The 14,527-nt window shown below is 43.9% G+C and overlaps 1 protein-coding gene across 1 annotated transcript in view; it reads left to right on the top strand.

Annotated features, from left to right (window-relative positions):
• The window catches only part of LOC109889566 (solute carrier family 45 member 3), a 45,840-nt gene that overhangs the window by 19,282 nt on the left and 12,031 nt on the right, over positions 1–14,527 (top strand). Inside the window, exons 2-3 of the mRNA XM_020481083.2 lie at positions 1,218–1,554; positions 13,137–13,970. Coding sequence (XP_020336672.1) covers positions 1,407–1,554; positions 13,137–13,970 — 982 coding nt within the window. The 5' untranslated portion in view covers positions 1,218–1,406. The remainder of the gene's footprint in view (positions 1–1,217; positions 1,555–13,136; positions 13,971–14,527) is intronic.

Genomic DNA, 14,527 nt, shown 5'->3' on the forward strand with positions numbered 1-14,527 from the left:
ATGGAGCTGGGTCGAGCTCTGTCTGCACACGTGTGCTTGCGTGTGTCTGTCTGTCTGTGTGTGTGTGTGTGTGTGTGTGTGTGTGTGTGTGTGTGAGAGAGATGGGGCAGACGTTTGAGGAACTGTGACACCAGAATCAGTAAATTATGTAAGCCTAGATCTGTTTAGGCATCTTTGAAGCAGGATCATCAGATCAGGGTGTACTTTCCTTCTGTCTACTGGAGCGGAACTAAAGCTAAAGACACCTCGCTCATATTTTGTTGGAAGACCAGGAAATATTATTTTGCTCTTGGAACCATTGACCCTCATCTGGACAACGTCTCATTATGCTCACTATGCCTTTTACTCCAATTTGAATTGATGACGTTGCTGCCTGGAGTCAGGGCCATTATCAATCGGCGTAATGTAATCTTGCCTAAAAGACCCCTGTGTATCATAATGTCCCCTTTCTGAGCTTAGCAGAAAATGAGACAGAATTAGTATTCGGTCTGAGTTGATCACAACTGTTCGTTGTGTGTGAGGTCTTGGTCCCCTCAAAGGAGGAAGTGGTAGAAACGGGCTCATTAGCAACGATTCAGGTGAACAATGGGTGGAAATGAGAGTGAGGTGCTCCGTGTTAGGAGCGTCTTGACTTGGCATGGTGTAATCAGCCCTGGATCGGATAGTTTAATGACAGAGCAGAGAGAAGTGGAGGGCCGGCTCCCAGACACCACCTGCTGCTGCTGCCTTGCAGGCAGGAAAGAGAGAAAGCTCCTCCGGAATGTCTCTCTCTTTCTTTCCCTTTGTCAACTACCACTTTTGTCATGCCCACCCTCCTTCCCTCTCCCCGCCTTAAGAAAACAGAGAGGGAATGATAGTGCCAAATGGGTGCATTTGCCACGTTGCCACATCGAGCTGACTCATCTCTCTGTTGTTCAAGCTGCCCTGAAGCTGAGCAGTCAAGTTGGTGTATCAATCCCTTTGTGTCTGGTTGTGGCTTTCTAACAGTCCCTGTCTCTGCGTGTTGGAGTCCTGCTCTTTGTCTTGTGAGAAAGACTCTCCGCGGCAGCAGCAATCAAGCAATTTCAGTGCCTGAGGCGTCTTGACAACCAGGTGCGTTAGCCTGAGAGTGACCTATCCAGTCTTAGCTCTCAGCCTTCATGCTTTCCAAAGTGAGTCAATCAGTTTTTCTGTTTTCGTCAATGCCTGTTTCTCTCTCCTCTGTTCTGTTCTTTCAGATCCAGAATGCTGAAACCAGAATGGATCCTCCAGGTCATCTGAGACAGTGTCAGTGTGTCCTCCCTGCTCTCCCTCCTTTGTGGTCCTCTGGTCCCCGAGCCTCGTACCACGGGGAACCGTCTGCCTCCTCCTCTCCTGGCAGCAGCCCCCCTGTAACGGCGTAGAGGTGGATTAGCGACCCTGTAAATATGCCTGGATGGAGGTCTCAGTGCCGTCTCGTCCTGCTGAACTCCCTGACCTGCGGCCTGGAGATCTGCGTGGCAGCTGGGATCACATACGTGCCCCCCCTGCTGCTGGAGGCTGGGGTAGAGGAGCAATACATGACCATGGTGCTAGGTAAACATTCATTACACATGAGTCTTCATCTACAGGGGTCCTGTCCTGAAGGGTGTAGAGGGACAGGGCTGTGCCCCACCAGCCCGTTGGATACTGTATCTAAAGCAACCTGCTGTCTCTTTGGGTGCTGGCTTGATAGTACAGTATCTCATTTACAAAAAAACTTACACCCTGATGGAACAGACTCATTTTAGATCCCCATAGTTGAGTTTCTAATCTGGTTCTGGACTGTGGCTTTGGATTTGTTTTACATTAACAACAGCAGAGCAAATCTAAAGAGGTGGAGCAGAGGCCTGCTCTTCCTGATAGATACAAAGATGGGTTACTGTTGTTGTTATTAGACCTCATTGCTTGCAAATCAGTGACATGCTGTTGTGTTTGACCTAACCTTAATGCTACATTAGAAGTTCCGTTTTTTTTAAAGACACCGTGTATATATAGTCACCACGCGGCAGGGCATTTTTTGTGTAGGCGATGTGAGTAGCTGCATTATCCTGTTGCGCGCAAATGGCTATCACATGGTTTGCTGTAAAGGCATTTCTTCTCTTCCTCCCAGATTACATTGTGATCAAACGGATCCAGATTGCCACTCCGAAAACGTGCATGTGGCAATTACAGCTCCAATAGACAGATAGAGTAAAATGATGTGTGTTCACATACACTCCACTATCCCTCTCTTTAAACAGCTGCATGCGAATGGGAGAAAAATAGCATTTGTGTCATCCCCCACAGCCCGTAAACCTCATCTGGAAATGGCACAAAATAAATGCTTAGCTCCCCCCCCCCCCTTAGTTTTGTCTAATGGAACGGCAGAGTGTTTAGTAATGGAGATGGATATTGTGTCCTGGGGTCTTAAGGCTAATTTCCCCAGGAGTAGTGTCAGATTCTCAGATGCAGGCAATCTACTTGATCTAATGGCCACTTCTGGATTAATACTGCCAGTTGCCACTCTTTAATTGTTTAATCGACTCTTCCCTGTCTGTCAGGAGGAAGCAAGCTTTCTGGATAGGGGCCCAGGGGCATGTCTTATGTTAGAAATTCACACTGTAGAGTTTGTACTGTATATGACTTGGAAAGCACATGGTGTTGTGTGTATACTGCATATGAGTTAGAGATAGGCTTGGGCGGTATACTGTATATACCGTATAACTGGGTATTTGGAAATAGCCACGGGATGGTTTTACAATACCGTTTATAATAGTGCTGGGCGATATGGCCAAATTTCATGTCACGGTATGAAAAATGATGGTATTTTATGTTTTTTTAATAATAAAAGTTATACATTTGCTTTCTGAGTAGTGCGTGACCCTAGGGTGGCAACACATACATTATAAGTGATTTAAATGAGTCTTTCTCCATTCTGATTGGAGCAAAGTGAAAACAGCATCGCTGTCATCAACATTGTTGCATGTGCTGCCTTAACAATGCAGCCTGAACGCAATTGTCTCGTAGTTGAGGAACAACAAATGCGCTCCTTGAGTGACAGGGGGCGGGAAAAAGTACAGTGCATTCGGAAAGTATTCAGACCCCTTGATTTCATCCACATTTTGTTAAGTTTCAGCCTTGTTTTAAAATTGATTAAATAGTTTTTTTCCCCGCGTATGTCTTTGGTCACTAGTTCACAGTAGAGCCTTGAACTTAAATGTTTTTTTTTCATCAAAATGCATTTTTTGGCAGAAATGCCTTCTGGAACATGTGAACTTTCATGTGCCTTAATAACAAACTTGTATGCCATCTGTAAATACGAATACAATTGTTAAATTACGAGCCTAGTTGGTTTAGCCACAGAAAAAGTCAGAAACCTTCCCGCTAGCCATGATTGGCTGAGATAATGAGTGGGCTGGACATGCTGAGAGATGAGTTCGGATTGGTCTGGCATATAGCACGCTTCTGTCTATTTGAGCTGGCCAGTATGTATTGGTAATCCTGTTTAACGCGTCTTTAAAAAATATATATTGCGTTGTAGATCTGCTTACGGGTTGCTCTCCACTTTCTGGAGGACCGAGTTTTGAAATCAGTGGAATTCGAGTATGATAGCAAAGGAGATGGAGAAAACACTTGTCTCTGGATTACATCTCAAACTAAGGGCAACCATGGCATCCGTGACACAGAGAAGCGTCCATTCCAAGTATACGGGTAAGATAGTCTAGCTAGCTACATTTTCAGATATTACATGTTTCTAATTTTGACAGAAAGTAGTTTATTTCAAGTTAACATGTACTGTTAGCTAGCTAGCTAACGTTAGCTGGCTGGCTTGCTTGCTAATGTTATGTGTATGATATTTTTATTCGTATTTCAGAGCCATTTGCATTGCTAGTTATAGCCTAATGTTAACTAGCTATTCATGCAGGGTAGTAACGTCATGAGTTGGGATTATGATTCATTGTTTAGCTAGCTAGCTACATGTCTTAACAAAAGACTCCACTATGCAAGTATCCATTTCAATAGAATGTCACTGCAACTGTTGATAGACACAACTGGTAAATTCGCTCTGGCTGTCTACTTCGATTTCAGAGCACTTTCGTCTGAGTGTGCCAGAGCGCAGAATAAGTGACGAATTTACGAACGCTCAACACCCTTTGAATATGGCCGGTGTCAGTAAATGTTGGCAAAAAAAATCACAAATTGTTGCCAGCAGCACAGTTACAGTCACCAATGCTCTGGATAACATAAAAACAGCCTAACCAGCTCTGCTAGGGCGAGTAAAATGGTCAGTGAGCTGTTCTCTCATTTGTGTCTGGAAGTAGCTAGCAAATTAGCCAGTTAGCTTGTGTGCGTGGGTGGGGCTAAAGCTTAAGAGGGTGTGAACGATGCTGAATGGGTGTAGACAAAGAAGAGCTCTCTCACTAGATACCAAAACATTCAAAGGCCATTTTCTCAAAAGTGAGGTTACAAGTTTAACTTTCAAAGCAGAATGACTTTCCCATTGTTCCTCAAATGTAGTGTATGCTATACCATTTTGTAGCGTTGTTTCCCTGCTTTTATCCAATGTAACATAAGACTGAATCAAGGCAGTCAGTCACATTTACATAAGTATTCAGACCCTTTACGTGATACGTTGAAGCACCTTTGGCAGTGATTACAGCCTTGAGTCTTCTTGGGTATGACGCTACAAGCTTGGCACACCTGTATTTGGGGAGTTTCTCCCATTCTTCTCTGCAGATCCTCTCAAGCTCTATCAGGTTGGATGGGGAGCTTCACTGCACAGCTATTTTCAGGTCTCTCCAGAGATGTTCGATTGGGTTCAAGTCTGGGCTCTGGCTGGGCCACTCAAGGACATTCAGACTTGTCCCGAAGCCACTCCTGCGTTGTCTTGGCTGTGTGCTTAGGGTCGTCCTGTTGGAAGGTGAACGATCACCCCAGTCTGAGGTTTTGAGCTCTCTGGAGCAGGTTTTCATCAAGGATCTCTCTGTACTTTGCTCCATTTTTATTTCCCTCGATCCTGACTCGTCTCTCAGTCCCTGCCGCTGAAAAACATCCCCACAGCATGATGCTCCCATCACCATGCTTCACCGTAGGGATGGTGCCAGGTTTCCGCCAGATGTGACGCTTAGTATTCATGCAAAAGAGTTCAATCTTGGTTTCATCAGACCAGAGAATCTTGTTTCTCATGGTCTGAGAGTCCTTTAGGTGCCTTTTGGCAAACTCCAAGTGGGCTGTCATGCGCCTTTTACTGAGGAGTGGCATCCGTCTGGCCACTCTACCATAAAGGCCTGATTGGAGGGGTGCTGCATAGATGGTTGTTCTTCTTGAAGGTTCTCCAATCTCCACAGACGTACTCACCTCCCTGACCAAGGCCCTTCTCCCCCTATTGCTCGTTTTGACCGGGCGGCCAGCTCTAGGAAGAGTCTTGGTGGTTCCAAACTTCTTCCATTTAAAAATTATGGAGGCCACTGTGTTCTTGGGGACCTTCAATGCTGCAGACATTTTTTGTACCCTTCCCCAGATCTGTGCCTTCGACGCAATCCTGTCTCAGAGCTTTATGGACAATTCCTTCCACCTCATGGCTTGGTTTTTGCTCTGACATGCACTGTCAACTATGGGACCTTATATAGACAGGTGTGTGCCTTTCCAAATCATGTCCAATCAATTGAATTTACCACAGGTGGACTCCAATCAAGTTGTAGAAACATCTCAAACATGATCAATGGAAACAGGATGCGCCTGAGCTCAATTTCGAGTCTCATAGCAAAGGGTCTGAATACTTATGTAAATAAGGTATTTCTGTTATTTTTTCTATACATGTGGGAAAAAATGATAAAAACCTGTTTTTGCATTGTCATAATGGGGTATTTTGTTTAGATTGATGAGGGCAAAAATATATTTGATCAATTTTAGAATAAGGCTGTAACGTAACAAAATGTGGAAAAGGGATACTTTCCGAATGCACTACGTGTAAAAAGCAGCATGGAGAGAGGGAGAGCAGAGAGATTTGACTCAAGTAGCGAAGTAAACTATACAAATTGACGTTAGACAGTGTATCACATTTAACAAACCAAACATTCAAATACTGTTTTAGAAGGTAAAGTAAAAACGAAAACCGGTCCATGCATCAATACCGTTATATTGTAAAACACAGTATATCGCCCAACTCTACATTGTAATATGTTTGGCTACTTTTTAAGTAAATACCTGCAGTCAACTTGTGCAATACGTTAGGAGATTAAGCAGATTGCATTCTTCATTTCACCTGTCACATTATTTTACATTGTGTTTGTTTATAAATAGCACCACCGGAGAAAGTAGCCAGAAGTTGTATTGACAGGGTTTGTATTTTATATTGAATGTAAACAGTGTTTTTTTTGCTTCAATAGAGTGATCAGGGATGTGTTAGTATAGTTTTCCTTCACAGAAAATACATCAAGTGTGACACATTCGGCAGAAAAAAGTACAACGCTAATTGGCTGGCAGCCACAGAAGTAAATGAGCTAACAATTAAAAAGCAAGGGCTTTTTTGCTAAATCGATGCATGGCTATCATATTTCTAATGTTTATCATAAAAAGTGTTTTGCTTAAAGTTAATCTTGCATTTTACCAGGTGTCTGGCAACACTGAGAAAAGTACCGGAGAAAAATAGCTACACCTCAGTCAGAGCGCTGTCTGCTGATAGAATGCCAGTTCATGTTCTCGTCTCAGTGGAGAAGTGCAACCGAAGCATGAAATTAGTCTAATGCTGAGCAGAAATTACAATAACTAGCATTTTACATCCCAGCAAGATAATTTTTATGCGTTTTATATTTTTTTCCTGCGTGAAAAACGCAGAATTCTGCATGAACGCGACCCCTAAATTGAACTTGCTAATTAATCTAAGTAAGTGGCTGAATTAACAAGGTGACGGGGCATCATATTGTGTTAGCTTTCTGGATGAGTTATTTGTACAGCTGCCACTATCTTGAATTGCTTACGTTTTTCCTCCTCTCAGCCTGTCTGCTCCTCCCCAATCTTCTCAGAGCAGGCAGGCCCATTGCGACTCCAGACAGACACAACTTGTAGCCTACACATGCAGCTCCAGAGCCAGACAAGCATGCGTCCAAACTTTGTTAATTTGCACAATGTCTCTCGTTCACATTCGCATGTAAATGTCCAAACTCAAAAATGACATTTGGTAGCTCCTACCTATATAGAGTATTTATACATTTATGAGCTGGATTGCCTGTCTTTACAATTAGTTCATTTTTGTTTGCGCTCGTTAGCATACTTAGCTAGCAGCCTCCATTGAAATGTGCTATTACTTGTGCTCATTTTGTTAGAGTTCTGTTAATAGATGCCCAATTGGCTTTTTTTCTCATTTTTTTGACGACCCCTTGTCTGCTAAGCCGGTAATACCGTATATCCAAGTATGAGAGAAGGACAATATGACGATAAGAAAATCTGGATACCGCCCAACCCTAGTTAGAGAGCACATTATGTTTGTAATGGGAATATTTATGATGAATACAGTGTATATCCAGTTAAGAGTTATCAATGCAACGTTCTGTTTGTGCAAGGTTGTTGGTCGCCAGACTTGTGAATTTTTCTCATATCAGTTGATAGTGTTTGATGTCAGACAGGGCCGAGGACACACGGATGATTTGTATTGGTGACAATCACTGTGTGATTCTGTAGCAATTGACAAAGTCACTGCCTGGTATTGTATGTGGTGTGGTGAGGTAAGGATAGCTTATATTAAGCAGTGTAAGGTTGTGTGTGAGTGAGAGTTCAAGCTGTACACACTGGATTGTTGTGATGGGCCTCCACAGCTCCTGTGGCAGCCAGGCAAATATGTGACTGAGGGTTGGACTGTAGTGATCCACTGTCTATCCGTCCGTCTGTCTATCTGACGCACAGTGTGCGCCTTCCTCTCTACTCAACATAACAGTGTCTTTTTACCTCAAGAAATGTAAGACATTTTTTCCTGAGAACGACTACATTTATTTTATTTAGTTGTGTAACAGTTTCAACAATATGTTGTTGTCAGATATCCATCAAGGTAGATTATCCCGTACTTATACCATGCACTGTTGAACACTCGTTTCTGATTGGCATTCTAGAGCATGCATTATTTAAGTGATAATGCCAGCGAAGCCGGTGTTTGAAAGATATATTGGCAAGGAGGTTGTTAGCAAACCGTGCTAATATATCCTCCAAACAGCGGCTTCAAGGGCATTATCACCTTTATGTAAAGGGTTACCAACATATTCAAAAAATGATTTACATATTCTCATTAAAAACATTATTTTGATTATTTTATTCATACTATTTCATCCTTCCACAAGATATATTCCTGACGCAAATCTAGAGTTCCTGCCCAAGCCGGCTGATTGTTCATTCTATCGGTTCGGTTGCCAGAGACACGACCCAGTTTTAAATGTTCCATTGCCATACTGGCTGACAACATTCTTATCCCTTGCTTCCTAGCTAGCCAACTACAGCTAACTTATTATTATTATTTTTTTTCACCTTTATTTAACCAGGTAGGCAAGTTGAGAACAAGTTCTCATTTACAATTACGACCTGGCCAAGGTAAAGCAAAGCAGTTCGACACATACAACAACACAGAGTTACACATGGAGTAAACAAACATACAGTCAATAATACAGTAGAAACAAGTCTATATACGATGTGAGCAAATGAGGTGAGATAAGGGAGGTAAAGGCAAAAAAAAGGCCATGGTGGCAAAGTAAAAACAAAATAGCAAGTAAAACACTGGAATGGTAGATTTGCAGTGGAAGAATGTGGAAAGTAGAAATAAAAATAATGGGGTGCAAAGGAGCCAAATAAATAAATACATAAAATAAATACAGTAGGGAAAGAGGTAGTTGTTTGGGCTAAATTATAGATGGGCTGTGCAAACTAGCTGCACTTCGTTTCTTTTTTTCTTTGTATATATCCATAAAAATAATGCAAATTCACGATTTGGACAGGCTAAGAAAAGCTGCCTCCCGACACGTTAATTTCCATGCGACCGTTGGAGATCGAATTTGAATATTGAAACAAGGTTGCAAATGTCGGAGAGACAGATAGCAAGGTTTATACAAATCTCCCCTGTTGAAAACTAAATGTTAGCCTAAAAGAAATGTGGTTAGGCTGATGAGACAGTTGTTTGTGCAGTCAGATGGAACAGAGTAAATCGGCATTTTAACTCATAGATTTAGCTGGTGGTTAACTTGTGGAATAGACACCGTCTGGAGTGCAGTTTTAACCAATCAGCATTCAAGATTAGACTTGTGGAGGTCTACAATTTTTTTCCTGAGGTCTGGGCTGACTTATTTTGATTTTCCCATGATGTCAAGCAAAGAGGGACTGAGTTTGACGGTGGGCCTTGAAATACATCCACAGGTACACCTCCAATTGACTCAAATGATGTCAATTAGCCTTTCAGAAGCTTCTAAAGCCATGACATCATGTTCTGGCTGTTTAAAGGCAGTCAACTTAGTGGATGTACCCGTTGTATAATTCCCTATAACGCACCATATAGTTTAATCTTACATGTTCTACGTTTGAGCTGCTTTTGAAATAAATAAAAATCTAATTGAAAACATTATTGGCATTATTTAATTTGATTTTCACAATAGCAAGCTAGGACTGATGGTTTGGTTAGCTAAACAAGCAAGTCTGTTTGTTTGGTTACAAAGGCAGCTACTGTACAGTTGAAGTCGGAAGTTTAAATATAATTAGGTTGGAGTCATTAAAACTCATTTTTCAACCACTCCACACATTTCTTGTTAACAAACTATAGTCTGTCAAGTCGGTTAGGACATGTACTTTGTGCATGACACAAGTAATTTTTCCATCAATTGTTTACAGACAGATTATTTCACTTAAAATTCACTGTATCACAATTCCAGTGGGTCAGAAGTTTACATCCACTAAGTTGACTGCCTTTAAACAGCCAGAACATGATGTCATGGCTTTAGAAGCTTCTGAAAGGCTAATTGACATCATTTGAGTCAATTGGAGGTGTACCTGTGGATGTATTTCAAGGCCCACCATCAAACTCAGTCCCTCTTTGCTTGACATCATGGGAAAATCAAAATAAGTCAGCCCAGACCTCAGGAAAAAAATTGTAGACCTCCACAAGTCTGGTTCATCCTTGGGAGCAATTTCCAAACGCCTGAGGGTACCACGTTCATCTGTACAAACAATAGTACGCAAGTATAAACACCATGGGACCATGCAGCCGTCATACCGCTCAGGAAGGAGACGCGTTCTGTCTCCTAGAGATGAACATACTTTGGTGCGAAAAGTGCAAATCAACAGGAAAGGACCTTGTGAAGATACTGGAGGAAACAGGGACAAAAGTATCTGTAGCCACAGTAAAACGAGTCCTATATGGACATAACCTGAAAGGCCGCTCAGCAAGGAAGAAGGCACTGCTCCAAAACAACAATAAAAAAGCCATTCTACGGTTTGCAACTGCACATGGGGACAAAGATTGTACTTTTTGGAGAAATGTCCTCTGGTCTGATGAAACAAAAATAGAACTGTTTGGCCATAATGACCATCGTTATGTTTGAAGGAAAAAGGGGGAGGCTTGCAGGCCGAAGAACACCATCCCAACCGTGAAGCACGGGGGGTGGCAGCATCATGTTGTGGGGGTGCTTTGCTGCAGGAGGGGCTGGTGCACTTCACAAAATAGATGGCCTCATGAGGAAGGGAAATTATGTGGATATATTGAAGCAACACCCCAAGACATAAGTCAGTAAGTTAAAGCTTGGTCGCAAATGGGTCTTCCAAATGGACAATGACCCCAAACATACTTCCAAAGTTGGGGCAAAATGGCTTAAGGACAACAAAGTCAAGGTATTGGATTGGCCATCACAAAGCCCTGACCTCGATCCTATAAAACATTTGTGGGCAGAACTTAAAAGGCGTGTGCGAGCAAGGAGGCCTACAAACCTGACTCAGTTACACCAGCTCTGTCAGGAGGAATGTGCCAAAATTCACCCAACTTATTGTGGGAAGCTTGTGGAAGACTACCTAAAACGTTTGACCCAAGTTAAACAATTTAAAGGCAATGCTACCAAATACTAATTGAGTGTATGTAAACTTCTGACCCACTGGGAATGTGATGAAATAAATAAAAGCTGAAATAAATCACTCTCTACTATTATTCTTACATTTCACATTCTTAAAATAAAGTGGTGATCCTAACTGACCTAAGACGAGGCATTTTTACTAGGATTAAATGTCAGGAATTGTGAAAAACGGAGTTTAAATGTATTTGGCTAAGGTGTATGTAAGCTTCTGTCTTCAAATGTAGCTATCTAGTAAACTTGCTAGCTACTTCAATGGAGGTTGAGCACATACCTTCTTGCAAATGAACACATTTCTAGTGTCAAATGTGTTCAATTATAGCCATGGTATAAAAGGGATAATCAATTCTGGGAAATAATGCAACGCCGTGGAAGGTTAGTTCCACTCGGCTAGCACATCATGGAACACCATCGTTCATCATCGTTCATTATTTTCCATAGATCGTTGATTATCCCTTACATAAAAGGTAATTGTCTGGCAATGGAAAAATGGAATGTACCTATTCATACAGTACTCCAGTCTACACACATATTTGATCAGAATGACCCTCATGGCATCCCTCATGTGGATCCAATTAATGTTATATTTTTCATCTCTATGGAATTTTAAACCATGTTTTCAAAACAAGCCTCCCATGCATGCTCCCATTGTGAAACCAGAGGCATACATCTGGCCATTGTGGGGAATGTAAGTTGAATGTAAGTTGTGTTGCTCCACAAGCATCCTTTGTCATGGGGTGTTTTAATTAGCCCAATCCAGCAGTGGGGAAGAGAGGGAGGCTTATGGTGGGTTAGCTTGGGGCACAGAACCATCTGTAGGCAGCCTTCACTAGCACTCAAAGAGATGGATGGAACAGTGATGGGGCCAGTGGGCCACAGACCCCCGGAGATCCTGCCTCCAAGCCCTATCAGCATGGGGAAGGTAGTAAACTGGAAGATACCAGACAACATAAGATGCAGCCTGGACATTTGTTGGATTAGAGTTCACAGGGAAATGTTGTGGAAAAAATCAAATCAAATCAAATGTATTTATATAGCCTTTCGTACATCAGCTGATATCTCAAAGTGCTGTACAGAAATCCAGCCTAAAACCCCAAACAGCAAGCAATGCAGGTGTAGAAGCACGGTGGCTAGGAAAAACTCCCTAGAAAGGCCAAAACCTAGGAAGAAACCTAGAGAGGAACCAGGCTATGTGGGGTGGCCAGTCCTCTTCTGGCTGTGCCGGGTGGAGATTATAACAGAACATGGCCAAGATGTTCAAATGTTCATAAATGACCAGCATGGTCGTATAATAATAAGGCAGAACAGTTGAAACTGGAGCAGCAGCACGGTCAGATGGACTGGGGACAGCAAGGAGTCATCATGTCAGGTAGTCCTGGGGCATGGTCCTAGGGCTCAGGTCCTCCGAGAGAGAGAAAAAAAGAGAGAATTAGAGAGAGCATATGTGGGGTGGCCAGTCCTCTTCTGGCTGTGCCGGGTGGAGATTATAACAGAACATGGCCAAGATGTTCAAATGTTCATAAATGATCAGCATGTTCGAATAATAAGAAGGCAGAACAGTTGAAACTGGAGCAGCAGCACGGCCAGGTGGACTGGGGACAGCAAGGAGTCATCATGTCAGGTAATCCTGGGGCATGGTCCTAGGGCTCAGGTCCTCCGAGAGAGAGAAGGAGAGAATTAGAGAACGCACACTTAGATTCACACAGGACACCGAATAGGACAGGAGAAGTACTCCAGATATAACAAACTGACCCTAGCCCCCCGACACATAAACTACTGCAGCATAAATACTGGAGGCTGAGACAATCCAATAACTATTATGTTGACTTATAACTCACGCAATTGTTCTTGAAGGGAATTTCAATCAGTGTTTACCTATTTAACTATTTTATGTGTTTGTGACTATTGCTTTGATACTGATAACTAAACTAACTGGTTTTACACACCAACCTAGAAACCCTTGGACTTTGTAACTGACAACCAATGAATCAACATCACTGATGCCCTCCTATCTCTATCTGTCTATCTTTCTCTCTCTCTCTCTCTCCTCCCCCTCTCCTCCCCCAGGTATCGGCCCAGTGTTAGGTCTCATCTTCATCCCTGTGATTGGCTCAGCCAGTGACCACTGCAACAGCAGCTATGGCCGCCGTCGGCCCTTCATCTGGCTGCTGTCCCTGGGTGTCCTCCTAGCCCTCCTCATCATCCCCCATGCCGACCTGCTGGCTGCCTACTTCACCTGGGGCGGACGCACCCTAGAAGTGGCCTTCCTCATCCTCGGTGTGGGCCTGCTTGACTTCTGTGGCCAGGTGTGCTTCACGCCGCTAGAGGCGCTCCTCTCGGACCTGTACCGCGACGAGGAGGACTGCAACCAGGCCTTCGCCATGTTCTCCTTCATGGTTAGCCTCGGGGGCTGTGTGGGCTACCTGCTGCCTGCGCTGGACTGGAGCCGGGGCCTGCTGTCCGTCTACCTGGGCGGCCAGGCAGAGTGCCTCTTCTTCATGCTCATCCTCATCTTCGTGATCAGCGTGCTGATCACCATGAAGGTGTCGGAGGAGCCACCGTGTGCTGGTGTGGCGGCCCTGGAGCCAGCTCCTCTCCTAGAGGCGGGCCGCTGCGGCATTCCACGCTCCTGCTGCTACCTGCTCAAATGCAAACTGCGGCTGATCAAGTCGGGCCCGCTGCTGTGCCTGCTGAGGACGTTCTGGTCCATGACGCCAGCCATCTACCGCAGCTACTGCCACGTGCCCCAGGTAATGAGACAGCTGTGCGTGGCCCAGCTCTGCAGCTGGATGGCCGTCATGTCCTTTATGCTCTTCTACACAGACTTTGTGGGGGAGGGCCTGTACGAGGGCGTGCCCAGTGCCGCTCCCGGAACCGCCTCCAGGCAGCGCTACGACGACGGTGAGTTGTCTTTCTTCTCTGTGGATATACTGTGTGATCTATCACCTACTTTCGCGGATTGCCTCTTCATCTCTCATGTAGACAATATTTGATATTATCACATACATACTTTGGCTGGACAAGCTCTGCTTCATTATATCCTTGATCTTTGATGTATTCACAATCAGAGAACCCAAAGTTCTCAAACGGCCACGTCCAATAGAGTGCTTTTGTATAGAGAAAGTTAGAATCCTCCCCCAACCTACTAGTGAGGCCTCAAAGTGCAGACAGCCCCAGTCCAGTTCACCCTGCCACTCCTGTCCTCAGTCCGCACCTTCACCACCACCACCTGGCCACTCAGCTGCTTTGCCGGCTTGGACAGCTCCCTCCACCACAGCTGGGCCGGATGCATGCACATTCCAATGGCACAGGTGGGAGGTAGTCAGGCAGAGGAGCAAGCTTCGGTGTTGCCATAATATTACCTAGAGTTTCCAGTCACTGTACCTTTCTCCCTGGTAATAAAGTGTGCATTAAGAGTCATTAAGAGTCTGGTTCCTAATCCCCTAGAATATTGCATA

This window comes from Oncorhynchus kisutch, linkage group LG4 (assembly GCF_002021735.2).
Source record: "Oncorhynchus kisutch isolate 150728-3 linkage group LG4, Okis_V2, whole genome shotgun sequence".
Lineage (NCBI taxonomy): Eukaryota > Metazoa > Chordata > Actinopteri > Salmoniformes > Salmonidae > Oncorhynchus > Oncorhynchus kisutch.